The 22,170-nt window shown below is 39.1% G+C and overlaps 1 protein-coding gene across 4 annotated transcripts in view; it reads left to right on the top strand.

Moving 5' to 3' along the window:
- Positions 1-21,938, top strand: part of Mamo (zinc finger protein 628-like) — a 131,821-nt gene extending 109,883 nt beyond the window's left edge. For 3 of the 4 annotated variants that reach the window (XM_076318218.1, XM_076318219.1, XM_076318220.1), the window contains exon 4: positions 20,627-21,938. In XM_076318218.1, the coding sequence (XP_076174333.1) occupies positions 20,627-21,685 (1,059 nt within the window). In that variant the 3' untranslated portion in view covers positions 21,686-21,938. The remainder of the gene's footprint in view (positions 1-20,626) is intronic. The other variant, XM_076318221.1, reaches the window with a different exon arrangement.
- The last annotated feature ends 232 nt before the right edge of the window (positions 21,939-22,170 follow it).

Genomic DNA, 22,170 nt, shown 5'->3' on the forward strand with positions numbered 1-22,170 from the left:
CCTATTCGGAATTTTTAACGTAAAACTAATGGTCGTTTGTTAATTGACGATGAATTTAGTCCTCTCACAGTTTAACTCGTCAAAGACACAGACGAGACATTTCGTTTGAACTGTTCGATCTACCATAAACGTAGGATGGTTTATTCTATACTCATCATTTTCTTTTCCTCTCTCACTCAATTATAGTTCGTTTAATGCCTAAAGTGCAAGGCTTGTCTATTTTTAAAATCGGTACGGCATCGATTCTCAAACCGCTCGCAAGTTCTTTTCTTTTATACGAAGTAATATTTTCACTGAAAATGAATAGCTAGCTCGACTGACGACTCTAACGGTGATCAATAAGTAGAAAGAAAGTACTGCTTGGAGAAAAATCTCGTGAAACTACTTATTACCGACGATTCTTCTCAATTCGTTTGAATCTCTTCGTATTATTCAAATCAGAATTCCAATACTTAACTTTCAGTCTCACGATTCCACGCAAATGAAATTCTTGTTAATCGAAACATTGTTAGTCGTTGGCAATGTGCTTTATTTCATGTACCAAGTTTCCATAAAGACCTACCCCACTTCGATAAAAAAAAGTCATTTCGAACAGAAACGCAAACGATTATTAATTATTATTTTCAATTCGATGGAATCTCTTCGTGTAATTTCGTTCGAAATTTCACTACTAGTCAGACTTCGACTTTGTCAGATTCCACGATCCCGTGTGCGAGTGGAATTCCAATTATTCAAAACATTGTCATTCGTTGACAATGCGCTTTTATCCCCATTCGCTTCCAAAAAGAAACTCCGACATTTCACGTACTACGTCTCGATAAAGAGACTGACCCATTTCGATAAAAGAAGTGGCTTGTTTAGAGGGGAAACGCGGCGGACTATCGATGATTCTTACCGCATGCCTTGGACAGGCGAATCGGAAGCCGATATAGGTTCGGAGACACGCGTGGAGTTGCGAGACCGAGGTCAGGGGTGTACTCACCTGGCGCCGCCCCAAGTCACGCCCACCTGCGCAATTCCAAGCGTAGGCAGGCACGCCTACACGTGCACCGACACAACGCCACGCTATCACCTACGCGACCTACATACAGTCTCGGGCAAAATTCGCTGGACGTTGATTCGTGCCGGACGACGCTCAGGCGTTTCCACGAGACTAACGCGATCAGATTTACGAAACTTCAATGCGGGACAGCACGAATTGAAACATGCACTACCTCGCTGAAAATTGTAAATAGGAAGTCGATCGTTCCAAGAGAAATTTATTTTCTTCCTTTCTTTAAACAGAAACCTAACAGAACCTTCAAACTAATACCGAGTTTGAACTATCACAGTTTGGTCGTGTGCATGTAAAATGTTATCAGAGAATGATACAGATAGCGACGGTTAGTTCCTGAAAAGGAAGATTTAAAGGAATTTTACGTTAGGAACACGGTGTAGGTGATCGAGTTAAGAATTATAAATTTGTAAATTTTACGAACTTACCAATTTCACTAAAATGATATTTTATCCTGAGCTGTTCGTTGATCTCAATTTATCTAGGAATCTCTGACAAGACTGAGTCTTGCGATTGATTTTCTTTGGTAGAAGTACACGATTATTAAAAACCACGATGCAAAGCTTGTGTCTATCATGTGATTGGTTCATCCGCGAAGAAAATTTTGATTTTAATTTAAAATTGTCAATTTCTCAAACTGATGCACGAGTTATGTATCATCCTGGCCGTATCTTTGTACATGTAAACGACTTTTCACTTGTACGTGTCTGTTTCCAAACCCTGGAATTTCTCGATTTTTGTGAACTTCCCTCTACGCGGAAGTTTACTCCAAAGAAGCAAACCCACCCTTCGAAGTTTGCGCAACTTCTATATTTTTCGATACACCTCGTCAACCATAAGAGATAGGGAAGCATTTCAGGAAAATAGTGTCTCGTCGAGAGATTTATCCGAATGAGAAAAAAAACGACGTAAGAAAATTAAAATAAAAATGTTAATATAGATTTTCAAAGGGGCAGAATCAATATTCGTAGAAAAAATAATTGTTATTGTATACAAAGATGTGGGAATTAATATTTAAAAGGTAACTCGGGATACGAGCATCAAGAGTGACAAAAATATTGTAGATCGACACATTAACATTTCTGCAAATTGTATCATTAACTTCTACAACAATTCGGAGCTTTGAATCATTGTCGATGCATCTTACTACGTGATAAAGTAATTCGAATAGATGATCCTTTGGTTATTTTAAACAATGTATTTCTTTTACGCTTTGATATCCCTCTTTATACTATTCTTAAGTGTCAACGTTTTAACATCATAAATGAAGGGAACTTGAAATCTCCATTGTTGTCTTCTTAACCAGCTTTAAAAACTGTTTATGTACTCGTAAATCTTGTATCAGAAGAAGAGGGGAATTTACGTAATTTAACATCAAAAATGAAAATTTCGTTTACCATTTCACTTTATGAAAACTGGAGGAAAGTTTTAATTCTCTCAATGATAATTATTTCCACAAAATATCAGGGATTGTTCGATGTATGAATAAAACGAGTCTCGATTACTGAGAACTGAAATATGGGAGATTTGGAAAATGTAATCGAGGAACGAAAGGGTTGGAAATAACATGAATATTATGTACATAATTGTTAATAACTTCTTGTCTATAACTAATTTACGTGATGTCCAAGATGTGTGTGATTGCTTGGAATTCGAATTTTGTAGCAGAAAATTCCGAGTGGGACGGAATAAAATTTGGACAGATTTGAAGATAATTTTTACACGAGGAGTTAGCTTCCCCATATTCGTTTACAAGGCGTGGGAATAATTCAATAACTCTTGAAATGCTCATGAGTCGGATTATATCGATCCTTACGCTCGTAACCGCCGGAAGGATATCTTAATATACATTTATTCCGGAAATCCCTCTCGATGTCTCTCGAATCTCCCAATAAAAACGTTTTCATGAAAAGTAGTACTAAATTTCATAGGAGGGACAAAAAGCAAGGATGCATCGTGAAAAGTGACAAGCGTGCATAATTTATATCTCGAATTCGCGTCTACGAATAAGTAAAATGAATTTAATATCGAATGATTTATTCGTATCGGTGATTCGTTCGTAAAAATGGAAATTAATAGATAATTGCCCGTTAGTATTAATTTTTCAACTATCGTTAATCTGTCTTCTGCTATTTCAATAGAAACGTGAACGAGAAATTTACAATCTTTTTCCAAAACGAGCAATAATTTTTTCGTTTTCCCACGAACATTGTGCAATTTGTTACTCGCACTTTTCGTTAGTACTTTTTCCACTCGAAAACACCAAATGGAGCACTTTCGGTTTGTAGCGATTACTTCGTATTCATTTCTGTAAATTATTTTTCAATTATATCGGACAACATTGGGTACACATCGATCATAATAAACAAACTACACGAATTTATCGTCCGAGCCGATACACGAAACTCGTCGATCGAAACTACTATACAGACATAATACTATAAAACATTCACAACATTATCAATGTACAATATTAAAAGTAGAATAAGATTCTCGTTTCTTCTTATTCCACGACTTGATTAGAATACGGCCGTAATACTATAAAATATTTTTCTATTATTACTATATAGTGTTAGAAGTAGAATAAGACGTTCGTTTCTTTTCGTTCAACGTTTTCATTACGCGAGTTTAAGGGAACAGATACATATGAATATAGAAACAAATAGAACGAAAAGTACAAAAGTGCTTAGGGGAGACGAACCGCAGCTAAAACGCTGTTGTTAGAACCTAACCTCAATTTTAAAACCTAACCTAAGATCGCTTTAATTGTCAGCTTTGTGCATGGTGAGTCTAACAGGGTGTCACAAAATTTACGGTTGTATGCCTCCCAGCAAGAGAAAGATCTTTCGACAAATATGGGTCTTGGAACCTTTTGTGTCCAACAATAAGATGCACTTGAGTCACGAGCACAAATTGTGCCGAGCAATTGTGAAATAGCCACAGGGATTCTGTTCATCAGTCCGGTACAAATTCTTCGCGAATTGGAGAAACGCAGAATACCTAGCAATACAGTTGGAAATTATGCAGTAGTATTAGAAATCAATCAGGATCCAATAATATCGATGCGTGTGCCCCAAATGGAGGTCACTTGGTGCATCCGGCAGGATGCACCGTCCAAAGGTAACTGCACCTTAAAAACAAACGACTGGAGCCGTGTTTATCGAAAACTTCTCCCTCGGTTTCAAGATACAAAATACGCTTGTACGTTTTGTGGCACACCTTTAAACTCGAGATGTACTCTATAGTGTTATGGCTGTACAGTAGTATAATAAGAAGGTTTTAATTGGTCTGTAAGTTTTGTGACAACCTTTTAGACGTCGAGATAAACTTTATAGTATTATGGCTGTACGTTAGAATAATACGAAGGTTTTAATTGGTCTGTAAGTTTTGTGACACCTCTTTAGACTCGAGATGTACTTTACAGTGTCGTGGCTGTGCAGTAGAATGAAATCGCGTTAATCGGACAGTTGTGTATCAACTCGGTTCGTAAATTCGTGGATACGTATCTTTGTACTATGGCTCGTCTCTCTTGTTCAGTCTTTTGTGCAGTTGTCCAGTTTAGCATAATTAATGGGTCTGTAATGTCTGGAAGGGTGTCGTGTAACTTGGAAGAATATTCTGTTAGGTGTGGCGGAAAGTTCTGTTCCAAAACATCAATTCCAAACAATTGATACGATCGATGATCGTTTTTCGAATTCGATATTCCGTGATTAAATTATTAATTCACGAACGTTACTCAATGCTAGAAACAGCACTAGGAACCTTGCGTACTAATTTTTTCGTTTGTTTTAAATAATATTAACCGAAATAGAAACGTAAACGCTACTCAACAATTTTGAGAACAAATCGGTGAAAATTGATCACTTTGTTCCGATGTTTCGGCTGAAATTGATAGTTCGAGGCTCGAGTTTCTAATCTGAATATTTACGTAACTAAAATATATTTTAACGATCTTCCCGAACGAACTATTGATATTCTCCAGGCAGAACTTTCTGGCACGACTAATACGTCTCGAAACCCAGACGATGCAAAATTTGTTAGAACAGCGATACGTGATTGGAATGATACCAAATCAATACTATCGAGACCAGGCCGTATATTATAATCCAGTGTCGAACCGTATTTAACAGAATTGGCACTCATTTAAAACTTCTGCAAAAGTATCGATACTGTTCGACACTGGATTATAATATACTCCAAGTACTCTTCGATAAGGTGACACTTCCTGGAAAGTACCATCAGAGAATCAGAGATCTTCTGAGAATGTGACATAACATTGTTATACAATCGCACAGGTTTACATTTTAATCGTTAAAGGTTTCTCTTCGTTGCAGTTGTTTCGTATCGATTAGACTTTATTTTTCATTTTCGATCGATTAACAATAGCATCGATGTGTACTCGATATTGTAGGGTATCGATCGAGTAATCGTTCCAAAACTATTAGCATCGAAATACCGTAAGCTACCGTAGTACTGTACGCAGCTGAGAAATTGACCTCCAACAGTAGGTGCGAATCGTACTGGATCAGACGTTTAAGTCACTCTTCGAAGGCTTCCAAACGAGCAAAAATCACTGTCCACGTTCCTCTCGAAGGGGTCTTTTATTCTAAAACACGGACAAACATTCAAATACCTCTATCCAGATATTTTAAGGAACTATATTCTTTCACAAAGAACCACCAATTAATAAAAAAAAAGAAAATTCATCTCTGATTTTCTAGACTTTCAAAATTCAATCGATTCCAGAGTGGTATTCGTTCTCGGTAAAAGTATGGTTAAAATCTTCAAAATTCTTCAAAAGACGCATCTTTCTAAAATTTCCATATCTTTCGACACCCCCTGTTCCCCTCAAGGGGTTCTTTAATCCAAAACACGAACAAACATTCAAAAGTCTATCTACGGATCTAAACACCTCTATTTTAAGGAACTATATTCTCTCACAAAGAACTACCAATTAATACAAAAATAAAATTCATCCCTGGTCCTCTAGACTATCAAAATTCAATCGATCCCAGAGTGGTATTGGTTCTCGGTAAAAGTATGGCTAAAATCTTCAAAAGACGTATCTTTCTAGAATTTCGATATCTTCCGACACCCCCTGTTTCCCTCAAGGGGTTCTTTTATTCCAAAACACGAACAAACATTCAAAAGTCTCTATCTACGGATCTAAACACCTCTATTTTAAGGAACTATATTCTCTCACAAAGAACTACCAATTAATACAAAAATAAAATTCATCCCTGGTCCTCTAGACTATCAAAATTCAATCGATCCCAGTGGTATTGGTTCTCGGTAAAAGTATGGCTAAAATCTTGAAAATTCTTCAAAAGAAGCATCTTTCTAAAATTTCGATATCTTTCGACACTCCCTGTTAATTACTTCGGTATCGAACGGTATCATCGATACCTAATCGTATCAATCCCATCGCTAGCGTTACATAATCCTAGGCATTACGTAACCGTGGAAGCCACGAACCCCCTCGAATTTTGTCCTCGACTGTATCGACAGGTGAACGCTTGTTAACGCTTCCACCCGCTACCCAACACGTACACCCCCCCGGTTGGCGGTGTGTAGGTGGTAGGCCTACGCCTACCACCCCCAGTGCGACCGATCACGCCGAGACTGCTCCTACTACCCCAGTTCGCAGCGACTCGCGTTCCCGAGTTCGCGGAGCGGGTCACCCGGTGACACGTTCCTACGTCTATCCCATTCGACGCCGCGGTTTATAGCCGTGTATGCGCCCCGCCTCGACTTTTACCTAGAGAAAAGTTAGCCTAACCTTGGGAAACTTGTCGAAGGATCGCGAGCACCGAGTGCCCGGGGTATATAGGCGGCCCTCTTCAACAGGATCACGAGCTTTATCGCCGCGAAAGGGATCTCGATCTACGTTCTACCGCGAGAACACGCTTGCTGGACGAAACTCTATCGGTTTGGAAAAAAAATTACTTTACCACGTTATCGTTCGAAGGAACGATCACTATCGTGGATCCAACCGTTCGAGATTTTAGGACAGGGACTCGTTTAACGTCTGACTTCATCGGGGAGTTGAACGACACACCGACGATAGCTTTGACGAGGTTTATGGGGACATTGGTAGATGATTCATTCGGATAGAGTACGACGATTCATTATGGGTAAGAAGGAGCAGAATCTATCGATAGTGTTATGGTTAACTAGCGACTCTTTGGGCATAGTGGGTTGAGGAATGTCTCGCGTTTTTAATACGCGTGGTTGGATATTTTTCAACCTAGTCGTGAAACATTAATATAATTCCGTGCAAGTTGCGTAGTGTGACTGTTAATGTTCATTTCGTGATTAGATGTGTAATTGATCTATTTTTTGGTTACAGTTACCCTGTATCATTTCACAAGTTTAGTAACTGTGTCTCAAAGTGTCGACACGTTTGTGCCAGACCGATTTTTGGTTACTTTTGAAAAATTTTCAGTTTAATTTTTATTCAAACCACGTGGTGGGTATACGTTCTCGCATTATTGCGATCAATAGTCTTGCTTCTGAGTAAATATTCTACGGTTTGCAATATGTATAATAGTGACCAAAATAGAATTAGTAAGGAAAGGGTGTAGAGTTTAAGATACATTAGACGACGAAGCAATAAATTTAATTTTTAACGTTACACATTTGTTCACAGTCGGAATGACGTATTATGGGGATTTTAGAAGTGTACGGTTTGAACGAGAAGCCGTTAATGGCGAAATCGTTTCTCAGGATCTACAATGTTTATGTTCGAACTCGAAAGTGACTTTGACTAGAACGATACGATGTTGACAGAAGCAGAAGTATTCGCAGAAACGGATGCCCGATTACTGAAATATGCGACGTTCGTGATTCCAGGTACCCTTACGTTGCTACCATGAGAAATTTGAAGAAATCGGGCGACGTCGAGTTTATCAACGTGCTCCTCTTACTCGCATCGTTTATTCTTAAACGTTACGTATACGCGTTATGTGCCATAATTGTACAACGAGTCCCTAACTCTGGAGAATGGAAGAATACTCGACGTTTTTAATTCGTCGATGTATCAACAAGAAAAATCGTTCGAGAAAATCAAGACGATTTCGATTTATCGTTGAAAATATAACAACCGTGAAATTTTGAGCGAAATTTTGATCGTAATTCGTCTTCGATTGAAGTTACATTTTTGAAAAAAGAAAAGTTTGTTAAGTAATCGTTAGAAGAAGAATCGTACTCGTTACAAGGGATCATTTTTAATTAAGAACCGATGGGAAATTTTCAATTCCGATTATTGTGCTTACGAATTCTCGAATATCTTTTAAATAATTCGGAGAGACTGATCCGTGTGTCGTGATATAAATGTTACTATCGAAGATCACTGGAAACATTTCGTACTTGATTATATTTTTCTTTTCCTATTTCGTTTTGTAAAATACAACATTGAGGCTTTTAATCCACGAACAATGTAAACGTTTGCTCGTACGAACTGGTAGTAACTGAAAAACAATATCGACATCTCTGTTGTCAATTACTAACCACAGAATTACTAACCACGTACGTCTATTGTTTCTACTTTTCTCGTTTCTTTATTTTTCACTTACCATCGTCCATTCTAAGAACTACAGGGGGTGAAAAATGTCGCGTGACATTTTTGAACGTGAGTCTCTTTTCTGGGAACCTTCGTGTAGAACGGTGGCAAACGATTCGTGAAATTTTCCATTAGTACTTCTCTATTTTATTTTCTACTATTTTTAACCGAGACACGGAAATTGGATTCGGCTCAATCCTGACGGGAAGATTTGTCGTTCGTTGGTTTAATGCGTGGTTTCGATGGAAAGTATTTTGTAAAAGAATTTTGCAAATTTATCTCGTCGCAACGACAGTGAACTTTCTGATGTACGATCGATGATTCGAGGAATTTTTAATACTGATTTGTTAATCGAGGAATCTTTCACAACTCTTAGCACTGAAATCGAGTTTGTCTCTTGTGGTTTTGCTTATAATTTTCATCTTACGATATCATTTTGTGAAATTCAGAAATTTACGTAACTTGTACCAATTTAATTTTATTATATAAACGATTTAATTTTATAAACGTCACGGGACTATTTTAAGGCGTCGATTAACATTATTCTTTCCAATATCCAAAATGAATAATTGTTTCTGTGTAACAAACTTCTGTCTGATTTTTTTTAAATAAATTGAAAACTTAATTTTGCACTTTTATCGAGATAAACGAATAATTACGACTCAAAAGACTGAAAATACAGTTTCGAGGTGAAGGGTATTGAATCAAAATTTCTCGCGAAACATTTGTCGTTATTGATTGAATTTAATATCACAAAATTATAAAATGTATCCAATAAATTCAGTTTTCATTAATGACGGATGTAAATCTTTAAACACCGTTTCAATATGTCGCAAATACTCCACGGATTTGTATTTCGATGAATTCGCCGAATTAAAATTAACGCTCCTATGGAAGCAACGGTGGGAATTTTGACGATTGTAGAACCAGATCAAGTGGAAATCGTTAAATCTTTTAAATTTCATTCGCGAAACATTCTTACAATTTGCGTCCATGTGTTCTAATCATTAATTTGTCCAAATTATTTCACAAGTTCAAATTGCACGCTATAAAAGTAATTCTTCCCTAAGGAAGCATTTTATCTTAGAAAATAAACATCAAGACATTTTTATATACATTATACACCACCAATTGCATATTGCATTATGCATCATTTAATATTCGCTGATATCGAATTTTGTACTTTGAATCGATCCAATGATTTCAAGAAACGTTTTCAGAACTCTTTGATAATAATATTTATCTTACGACACTGAAAGTAATAATCACTCTTAATTTTTAAAAAAGAGATTCACCAATTCGTAACCGTGACATTCGTAATTAAAAATTCACTATCGTCCTATGTTCAAGATGGTCTCTCGCAACGAAACAAATTCTTCACAAAAATGTAAATTCAGTTGCTGATCACTTACAATAGAAATTCTCTGGTCGCTGTATTTCCTATGATAAATCAGAATCACCTTTTCTAAATAATCTTTTCATTTTTTGTTCCTCGGTAACGAATCAATCAGGGGATTTTCATTTATCAATGTACTCGTGAACGTCGATTATTTTTCTTTGGCACTTGAAACTCGTAGGAGAATATCAATCGCGAATTCATCGATTCGTCGTTAGTTAATTATGGCGCGTAACGCGAACGCGTAACACCGAAGGAACAAACGAGGCGAGTAAGAAGAGCACGTTAATAAAGTCGACGTCGCCCGATTTCCTCAAAAGCGAACGTTGCGAAAGCTAAGGATACCACGAATCATGGGTGTCGCATATTTCAGTCATCGGGTATCCGTTTCTGGAATTATCGAACGGGGGATATGCAAGGCCGCACTTTTACAGTACTTAGTAAGCACCTCGTTCAAGGTCCACGAATGCACGTCGTAACCGTAAATCCTTTCGCGTGGAAGTTAAACTGTCTCGCGAATTCGCTGCCACGGACATCGTCTCGATTTTCATCCAGCTCTTTGAATTTCAATGTTAACAACGCACCGACGATTCCGATACGCTAAAAATTGACAAGAATTAGAAAAATCAATCGGGGAAAATTTTGTCCGGATTTTATTCGTCCGAGACCAAATTATTTCGTTCCCTTTCGATGAAAAATTTGAAAAGATATACATAGGACATATTGTTTCACCAGAAGTAGATAAAAATCGTGTTTTTTGTTTTTGTATTAAAAAATTGCAGAAAATCTATATCGAAAACTAATAACAATTCGTTCGATGTGGATTAAAGAATCAAACTTTACCGATCTTGTCCAATCTATAATTTTCCAAAAGTGGATGAATATTCTAAAAATTCATTTTTATTCGATCGAATCTTCTTTCAATCGGGAATTGAAGAAATGTACGAACACGAGTTACCATTTATCGGAAATATAGATGAAATTGGTAACCGACGAAGAGAAATGCAACGGAAACTGTAAAACGGTTCGTTTTTCTCGAACTCGTCGAAATTAAAGGTATAAATTTCGAAATTTTCGAAGGGAGAAATTTAACGGAGAACACGATGCGCAAGTTCCGTCACGCGTATCGAAAATGGCGTCGATGGACTCGCTACGAATTTATCGTTTCTCGAGAAAGTATACGAGCGATCCGATCGATCGAAAATAAAAAAGAAAAAAAAAAAAAACACACACACACCGATCGTACTTTCCTATCGAAACAATACCAAATATCGAATAATCGAATCGCAAACTGGTCCTTTCGACGAGACTCGATTTCCGCATTCGCTTCTCAGTTCGTTCTTTCTCGTTTGCTCCGGATACCCGCAAAACACACATAAACACACGTGAACACACCTTGTTCACACACGCGTACAGAAGCATACATACAAAACGAAGAAACAAATAAACAAACACGTACGCACGTACACGAAACACGCACGAGACAACACGAGCATTGCAGTATCGAAATACCTTGAAAGCCACCCTGTAGACTGGAATCTTGCATAGTGCTAACAGATCGTATAACACTTAACTAAGCTTGCCGTATATAAAAATGAACGAAAGGACGAGAAAGAAAGAGCGCGTGCGAAAGAGTCAGACTGAGAGAGAGAGAGAGAAAGAGAGAGAGCGAGAGGAGGTGGAGAGGGATAGAGAGAAAGACAGTGTACATGTGTGCGAGAAACAGAGTGAGAGAAAGAGAAAGACAGAGAGTGAGAGAAAGCGAGAAAGAGAGAGAGAGAGCGAACGATAAAAAGAAAAAAAAAAAAATAACACACACACAAAGAGAAAGATGACGAAGAACCTACGAGTTGTTATGTTTTCTACAGTAACGTTTGTACCGACTTACAACAATATTTGTACAATATACGATAAAGAAACGTACCTATACAACATAGGTTACCCAGATGCAATAACTTTTTTAAACGGTATTACCAAGCCGGGATATTTTTCATACTTGTAACGAGTCGCGCGGGATACGGCCGGCCGATCGTGAGCAACACGGTCGTCGACGGAGGCCCGCATGATACTACATCGTTTCGTTTTGTGTGCCAACCAGAGGATTTTTAGATTTTTTCCTTTGCAGATGTGTGACGCGCGGCCGCGACCCGCGCCCCGAATTTCTCTGTCGCGAAAAAATCGATGACGCCCCCAATTTGCCGTTTCTAACTACATTCAGTACACCTTGACACCCAGCACTTGACGTCCAATCGCTTTGATTATCGAGTAACTAACTAGAGATTAGAGACGGAGTGACATTGTTAAATGCGCGTAGCTAGTTTGCCTCGGTTCGCCACCCGTTACGAGGGGGAACAATCCCGACGGAAGCGAGCTGCCATTTTACACGGGACGCACCGTCGTTCGTGACAATCGGGACTTTGGACTCGTCACGTTCGAATTTTTCTTTTCTTTTTCTTTTCTTTTCTTTTTTTTTTTTCGAGAAACTTTACGATGATGTCGTTGCAACGCGACGTGTACCGGCTGAGAATTTCGATACGTTTCGAACGGATCGAAATATTCGAGATCGTCGACACGGTTAATCGGTGATCGCGAGTACTTGGTTTGCGTTTTTAATAAGGGGAGTAGACATGTGTTGAATTGTTTATTGTGTAACGAACGTTTTCAACGTTGCGGATCGAACGTACTCGGTGTACTGCATTTGTGTTCGTAATTAAACGAATTCGTGTATCGAGAATCGAAAGGAGACTGTATTTTAGCTGGCTCTGGTAAAAATGATTCTGAGATTATTAAAATTGTATATATTTTTTCGTATCGTTGAATTTTAAGATTGTTTTGAAGCAACATTCTTATCTCAATGTTTACGGCGGCTGTTGTAATAAAGTAAATTATATTTGGTATTTTTAACGAGTAATTTCCAAGTTACAAATTTCTAGAGATCAAAATTCGGTTATCAAACACTCGGTATACTTTTCTCGATTTTTCGTTTAAAACGCTAGACGACTCTTTGCTCGATTTTCAAAAACGAAATTCTAGATCGAAGAATGAACCACTTAAATGAATTTAACATTCATCGCCTTTCGAGTAATTCTGAATCGTACCGTACACTTGAAAAATTGTTCTTCTTTTTTTATACGGAATAATTCTCAGTAAATTAATTCACGAATCGATGTTCGGAAGAAATCTGTGCCTCGAAATTTTATTTTCCAGGCGTATCGAGGTTAGATCTTTCGTTGTTAATTATTGCTAGGCCTCGAGTGCTTACGAACGTTGAGAACAACGTCGAAAGGAGAATTGTAATTTAATCCCGGCAACCAGGGATAATTATCATTTACTCGTTTAAGCACGAGCAACTTTCAACGACATCATCGTAGCCCCTGTTTACTCTGAACTTATTTCCAGTCCAGAAATCATTGAACAAAATGAGCACGCGAAGGTATAACGATCTGAGATCATGCAAGAGTGCTCGCTGACACTTTAAAACGTTCCCAACCACTGAAGTAGATTCGAGAAGATCTCGAAGACGGCAGAGGTTGTATGTTTGAAGGATTTATCTGCTCGTACGTGTTTCGGCTCGTTTCTCAGCCGGTTGACAAGTTCTTTTTGCTGGAACGTTTCTTGAGACGTAAAAAGAACACGCGCAACGTCACGTACGTTTTACGTCAATATTCCATCTTGCCTCGCGAGTATTTGTTTCATTGTTTGCGATTAAAAGAATTCTTTTCGAACGTTCACCACGTGAGAAACGTGTCCCCGATCAACGGTGTAACCAGACAATAATCTCCAACGCGTAATTTAAACATTTTTTAACGCTCGAAGCGAACGTTTCCAAAATAATTTTCAATATTCAAATTTCGATTGAAATTCTCTGGAAGAAAGATAAACTTGGAAAAGATTGGATTTAAAATTAAAAATTTTCAATTCTTCGTTCGGTTAAATAAATACAGGACATTTCTTTGATTCTGTTCGATTAATATCGTACTTTTCACAGTGTGTATCCTTTGGTTGAAATGATTAATCGAGCAATAATCGATACTCGCCATTTTTCAAATTTCATCGGGACTCTAAAAAAATGTACGAAAGGATTTCATACATTGATGAATGAAAAGAAATATCTATTGTCACTCGGTATTTTTATTTATTTACTCCTGTACACGAGAAACGCAACAGCAATGAAAACGACGAAACAAATTGTTAAACATCATCGGTGGAATTTTCAATAAAACAACAGGATTCGTAACAGTCCGGGTACATTTCGTGCACTTTTCATTCGGATGAAATTATAAATATATATATATATATGTGTATATCGATGTTGTGTAAACGAATTGACGTAAATCCACACTGAAACGAAAAGTAATGAAACGTGAATGTTAAATCGAGCGAAACATTTCCATTTCGTTTAAAGAAAATAACGACATCGTTAACTTATGACCCTTGCGAGAATATCGAATCGTTAAATCTAACGAAACAATTAAACAAACCGTAATCGGTAATAATTTTCAACGGAGGAAAAATCAAAGCACTCCGAAACGGACTTGCCGTTCTATGAAAGAGAATTTATTTCGCGAAACACCGAAGACAATTTACCATTTTTAACGTCCCTCTCTAACGAGTAGAGTTCGCGCGTATTAAAAACACGAATTAAACCACAGCCTCGTAAAAACTTTCTATCCCGATTTTCAATCCCTTTTCTTAACGCGTTAACACTATCGATCAACTTTTAGATCGCGACCTACGACTTTCGTTAAACAACGATCCCGCCCGTGGAATTAGATTGTTCCTTTCCGAGATCAAAGCCGGAGAAAATAAACTTTTATCCAAGTTAGATTTTGTCTCAACGTACCACGCCTCTGTACAATTCGTTCTCTCTCCATAAATTTCATTCCAGCCATTATTCGTGTTTTAATCCCAGCGTACGTAATTTTCGCGATAAACTCGTAAAATACACAAACGATAAAAATAATTACTGTACAATTACAAAGTCGTACGAGCATTAATTCGAAGAAGTAAACACACGAAGTACTGGTTACACCGTGATCTTACCAACGTACGAGTACGCGGAATTGATACTCATCGAGAAGGTAACCTCGCTTCTCAACGTCCACGTATGTAATTATCGATTGCGATTAAAACGATTCGATCGAACCTAGAAAATTGTCACAGTTCTCGGGACAATGGCGGTAAATTTTCGTTGAATTTCTCGAATCGTGTCCACGGTACTCCCTACTTAAGGACCACCCCGTACGTACGGGATATCGCGTGATACTCGGAACTCTCTCTAGCGCGACCTTGCTGATCTTAGATACCGCGGGCCGCGATAGGACACGTATATGAATTATCGGAGCCACGATCAGCGCGAGACGCTGCGGGGAGAACGATAGCGCGAACGAACATCGGTGCGTCTCGTTTTCGCGATTTATTCGTACGCGAACGGTCGTCACGTGCGCGAGGAATCGGTGTTCGCCGATCCGACGTCGATCGACGAACCGCGAGGACGCGTACGGTTCGACGTTGCTCGAAACGGGAGCCCGGTCGTAGGACGAATGGGAGGAACACACGGTGCTCCGTAAGAGCTTGCGCGTTCGTTTCTCTCGCGTGCGTTGCCACTGGCGAGGATCGCGACGGTTCCGTCGTCGTACGTGTTCTAAAGCGACGAGATACGACGAAACGCGAGAGAAACGTATTCGCGAGCTCGCGCCAATTACGCTCGACGAGGCGGTCACACGGTTGCTCCCGATGGCCGCGGGACGCCCTCGAGCGGCCGATTATTCCGTTTGCGGAAGAAGCGTAACAACCACGAGTACATGAAACGCGCGAATGAATGTTTTTTGCTGTTAGTCGCGGAACCCGATGTGCGAGTCGAGCCGTAAATGAGGGGAAGTCGGTAAACGCGAGATGGGCGAAACGGGAGAACCGCGTCGAAAATATTTTCGACGCGATGGAGAAAAGGAAACGTGTGTCGCGTCCATTTCGCGGGTCTCGGCACCGGTGGGTATGCGTAAGAGTGATGCGAGCATTGTCGATCGAGGAGAGACGGAAATATGGTCACCATCGCGACAAGTGATCCCGATAACGTTTCCCGCGTGCCCGGAGATCTCACGACGAGACGAAGCTGAGAAATAGACTTGTTCGTAAATGAAACGACGGGAAGAATGAAGGGTATATGAAAAAGAAAAGATAAAGAAAATAATATGAAAAAAGTGAAAAAAAAAACACTCTCACACCACGTCGATACGCGATTCTGATCATTGTGGATAACACGCCTTGTTTCGTGTAAAATGACGTTTCTGTTTCGGTTCTTAGGCGAACGAATGCATATCATAGTTGTAAATTAACAATTTGTGAAATAAAAGCTGCAAACTGTTTGTGTTAACAATAGGTCATTGAACCTGATATCTGTTGTCTGTTCTTCCCTGTCCGTTCGTCTGGTAGCGGAACATGGGTAACCCTTCTTGTAACACGGTTGGAAGTGGTTGTTCTACGTGTAACGCGGTACAGTAGAGCCTCAACGGTGACGAGAATGGAGATCGAAGATTTACAACGAAATGTAGAAGAAATTTTAGAAAACAGAAGTTAGTGTAAAGTAGCAACGAGCAATAGCTCGTAAGTTGTAAAACAGGAAGGGAAATAAACAGATAAATATCAGGGGGATGAATATCGAACATGAAGACGAACCATGTTTGTCCCACAAGAGCATATCGGCGATATTTTCGAAAGTTGTTACCTAACGAAGAGGAGATTGTTACGATACGGAAATATAGTATACGATCTTGTCGAGTACGTATTGGTTAAAACTTTCGGAAATTTATTTATTTTACCGAAAAAAACAAACGACATTATCGTATTAAATTAGTCGTTTCGGTCTCCTGATGCAAGTCCAATGACAAAATGGTGTATAATGAAGCACAAGCTTAGGAGGTAACTTATTTTAAAATTAGAAACGTTATCAGAGCATATTCGACAAGTATAGAGGTCGTTATCGTTATCGTTATAGAAAATATTAGTGTTTCATAGATATCCTTTCCAGTCTATTCTAACGTTAGACTTTTATCAACGATCCGATCGTGTCTCGAGACACATTGCACTTGTTGCTAAACGATCATCCCCTCCATTTGTCAGTGCACTGCGAATATAGAGGTCTTGCGTGCAAGTATCGAGGTTCTACTGTACTCTGTACGAAAACGAGTATTCAAAATGTGCAAGAGATTGTTAGAAAACAAACTTTACGGAACAGGATACAATTATACTCACAATTACGTGCAACTCAAATTTTGAGTAAACGAGCGACGAATCAGTTTCAAATTAGAATTCGAACGATAATTAAACGATAATAGGTGTAATTTAAAAAAGAGCTATGAATTTGCTCAGCTCCTTTCGAAAAATTACAAAATGGGAATACCTTTTTGGATTGTTCGTGAAATTATTGTGTCGAATCAAGAGTATTTTTAAACATCGGCGATGAAAAATAGCGAAGAACTTTTTACTTCTTCTGTTTGCATTTCCTGTTGTCTTGTAATTATCGTAATCACTGGTAAGAATGATTTCTAATCTTTGGTTTGCATTCCAAGCAAAATGTCGAATTTTGTTTATATTATTTTAACTTTAATGTCGTCGATTTGTGAAATCACCGAAAATTCTTCGAGCAAAAGTACTTGGTTTCACACGGTTCGAATTAACCGTGTTATAGGAGGGTTATCTACAGTTCACAGCTTTCTCCCTGTTAGTAGTCCAACGAATTGCGTTAGATTGGTCCCACTAGAATTATTTATCGTTTATTTGAATATACACGCCGACTACGTTGATGTTATTAGTTCCACGTTATTTCGATATTTAATTTAAATATTTTTAAACGATTTCAAGAAATGTCACACTGCTACGTCAGTGTCCGTGTTAAAGGTGGTAAAACGAAGAAATAGTTTGCGTACAAGCTACGTAAAAACAATCGGTAAGTTATATCTATTTTAAGAACGCAAGCTTCTCTTTATTCTAGTAGTTTGAAAAATGCATGCCCTTGCTCTAATTTTACATCAAATTTGCATCTGCAATGCTGCATTTAACGATACATGTTCGCTATTATTGTTATTAAATATTTAAATATGCATTGTTTACATGTGTTGGTAATTTGATTTTAGAACATCTTTGTTATCGAAACATCTTACTTCCGTATAATGTGAATATATAAGTAACGCACATAGCGGATATTAATTTTGTTTCGACAAATGATAATTTACTCCAATCATGCCTTACTTTTAGTTTAAAATTTATTCGTCAATATTTCTTATACTCATCTATTACCTCGTTTATTATATACTCATTTTATACTTATCTTATAAATGATAATTAAAATATAGAGAATGCCAAAATCTAAAATTGAAACAACAAAGTATTTCGTTTAACTCTTAATATTTAATCATTTCAAACTTGATTGCAAGTAGACCCTAGTAACTTTTCCTCATGATAGAAAATAGAAATAAAAATACTATAGATTAGAAGATCGATCAATAAAGAATAAACATAAATCGAATCGTGCTAGGAAATGACAAAATTCTATAGTTTATTTTAATTAAATTTGATTTCGGCTCTTAACAAGAAAACACAATGTAATAAATAGTTTTATTCGATCTCTTATGAAAAAACATTTTATTACTCGATCCAACGTACTTAAAATAAGACAACACTTTATACATTATCGGTCATACATTATTTTATTATATTACTTTATACATATATCACATTATTTACATTATATTATTACACGTTACTCGAATCGTGTACCATTATTAAAATTAAACTCATCTTTTTTGATCGACCACATAAATTTACAGGAGATAAATCATCTGTAGATAGTCGAATTGGAATTTTTAATAACAGTCTTTTAAAAAACGAGAAAAAATTGTTTTCAAATGAAATATATTTTTTGGTATAAATGTTTGCAACTATCTTTCTATCACAAAATTCCTATTCTATATTCTCCTAAGGGCGTACCCTGGAAACAAGGGTGTGTTGTTAAGAGTTCGTAACATTATCAGGGTTTCTTTTTACAAGTGAAAAATTACAAACGGAATTTGTTCAATCTGAGAATTTTGATTTTTATAAAACGGTATAAAACATATCGCCTGTGAACAAGAAACTTTTTTCGTGAAAATTTAATTTCAAGAGGATACGACTTTTTCCTGGAATTTTTTAGTTACGCTAAAAAATTTCCTGCAATGTATTTTCATAACAAATATACGAGTAACGAATATCGTAAAATCGATTTGAGAATAAGTTAGTAAGACAAGAGGAAATTGTATCAACAATTCGATTTTTTGTACAACTATCAATTTCACGAAAACGAAAACTGGAGCCTCGATTTCGACATTAAATTTTATTAATTTTCATAATTTTCTCCTAATGTTTCTTCCAAAAAGAAGAAAAATCGTTTTTTCGAGCCTACGCGAACTGTGCACGACCCACGAAAAAATACGTGTTTATTAAGTGTAGGGACAATACTCGTTGTAAACAATGAGTTCTACGTTCGCGACACAATCCAATTAAAGCGACTGTGTCTAGTTCCACTCTGAAACTAAATTTTCACCAGAAAAAGAAACAATTCTTACGCGGATCTTCACGCTCTAGTTCCACGCAAAATCCCATTAAAATCACACTCATCTAGTTGGAAGACATCCCCTATCAGCGAAGCTTTCTTCACAGGTCACAACTAAATAAAGAAGACCTTTCCAACCCTAAAGACACCCACGTCTAGTTACTCGACAATCCACTGCAAACTGTCTCAAGCCATTAAAGGCCATTCAAACCAAATCGAGCAATTTTTGCCCTTGGTGTCAGGGATTTGGATGACATTAAAATACAATGTAATATATCTGAGATTAGGGATAATTTAAGTAGTTGCTTTATCCACTTTGAATTTGTTCAAAGTATATAAAATATCTAGTAAGAAATATTGATCCTTTCCAATTGAGGCGGAACAAATTGTGACCCACGTGAAATTATTCTACCTTCACTAATTTTTTCAACGAACACCACTGTTGCACAAAGAGTCAAGAATAGAATAATAGATCTACGAATTATAAAATACAGACGATATTATCTGTATATTTAGGCAATTGTCCTCTAAATATACCAAGTCTATCCTTTTCACCAGTTTCTCTTTCCTGTTGTTCAATGAAGCAAACGTGATAATTATAATACGAATCTTGTAAAAGTTTTATATTTTATCTCTTCTTTTTTCTAAGTAACATGTTCTTCTTCTTTAAAGTCTTGTAAAATTCTACTTTGCAGAAACCTACCACTACTTTATCGTTAACACAAGTAAACTAATCGGTATATATTCACCTTCTTCTTCAAAGTTTAATAAAATTCTACTTTGTTCGTCAGAAACCTGTCACTATTTCATCGTTAACACAAGTAAACTAATCACGATATGTTCAGATAGAATTATCCGATTACACCTCGTAACCTCTTAAAGCCTAAAGTGCCTAAACAATTCCGCGCGTACCGAGTTCGAATCACGGATGAATCCCCTGACACCGAGTGTAAAAAAAGCAACGAAAATTCCCTAGACACGATCTTCACCGTATCTCGAATTCCATCTAACGGACGACGATCGTTTCAGGTGTCGCTGGCCCTCGGTTTGGAGGCAGGGGGTTGGGGCGCCCTGGTGGAACGTTCGGGCGGCAGCGGCGGAAGCGGTTCCCTGTTAGGTCACGGGGGTTTCGCCGGTCTGGCGGGTTTGGCGCGTCGCTGCGGTGTCTGCCTGGCGACGTTTCCATCGGCCTGGTTGCTGGAACGGCACGCGTTGCTGCAGCACGCTGGCCAGGCGAGCGACGACAAACCGTTCACCTGCGAGCAGTGCGGGCAACGTTACCGCTACCGTTCCGCGTACGTGAAACACCGCGAGCAGAACCACCGTGCTCGTTTGCCGGCCGACAAGCTGTTCACCTGCGACGTGTGCGGCATGCAGTTCAGGTATCTGAAGTCGTTCAAGAAACACCGTTTGAACCACGCGCTGGAGCGGCTGCAACGCGGTCCGGAACCGCAGAGCAGCACAATGGCGGTCTCCGCGGCCGCCGAGCGCAGCGATCAGGTCTCCAGCACCGGTGAACCCTCCCAGCTGGAAACTGGCAGCGACACCACCACAAATCCCAGCGAGGAGGAGACACGGGCCGCGTTCGCGGAGAACGCGCGCGAGGAGAGCGTCTCGGAGACCGCGAGCGTACACGAGAATCCTGGCGAGGCTGTCGAGGTACAGATGACGGAGGCACCAGCTGGTAACGAGAGGAGTTCGGCCGGTGGGGGCAGCACCAGCGAGCCGGGGGATCCGGACGACAACGCGGTGGACGACGACCGACCGGAGCCAACCGAGGCGATGATCAGCCTGGCGCGCAGCAGCAGCCACGAGGTGGACAGGCGCGAGAGACGGTTCGCCTGCCCGTTTTGCGGTAAGTGCGTCAGGTCCAAGGAGAACCTGAAGCTCCATGTGCGCAAGCACACCGGCGAACGTCCGTTTGTATGTTTGTTCTGCGGCCGCGCGTTCGGCGGTAAGAGCGATCTCACCAGGCATCTGCGTATACACACCGGCGAGAGGCCGTACCATTGCGAGATGTGCGGCAAGTGCTTCGCCAGGGCGGATTACCTCTCCAAGCATCTCACCACGCACATACATCAGCGCTGAACGCGGCTCAAAAACGAATTCTGGGACGTTCTTGGCACTTAGTGCGTCCTATCGTCGCCCGATCGTAACAGCTTCCGTACACAGGATCGATTTTCACGATTCACCAACGAGACCTGGACTCTTCCTTGAACAGCGTCGCTCGTATTACGCTGGATACCGACGACTTGCTCGATACTCGTTCGCATCGGATACTCCCGATCGCCGTATCGTACTCGGTAAGTCGGAGAGACTGTCCCCCTTGCTATTCGGTCGGAACGATGGCGTCGTTGTCATGGAAAGGGGGTTTAGGCATTTCTCTCGCGTTGGGATCGCTCGGGGGCATTCTTTTCGGCTACTCGCGGTACCGATACTGGCCTGAACATCGCGCGCGCGGAATAGTCAATGTCTCGGTGGGAATCGATCGAGAATTTTTGTTATCCACGTCTAGGTATAGTTCGTTGGCTTAGGAAACATCCCTGAAGAATTCGGTCCGCTCGGCCGAGGAC

The sequence above is a fragment of the Ptiloglossa arizonensis genome, chromosome 8, assembly GCF_051014685.1.
Source record: "Ptiloglossa arizonensis isolate GNS036 chromosome 8, iyPtiAriz1_principal, whole genome shotgun sequence".
In the NCBI taxonomy this organism is placed as follows: Eukaryota; Metazoa; Arthropoda; class Insecta; order Hymenoptera; family Colletidae; genus Ptiloglossa; species Ptiloglossa arizonensis.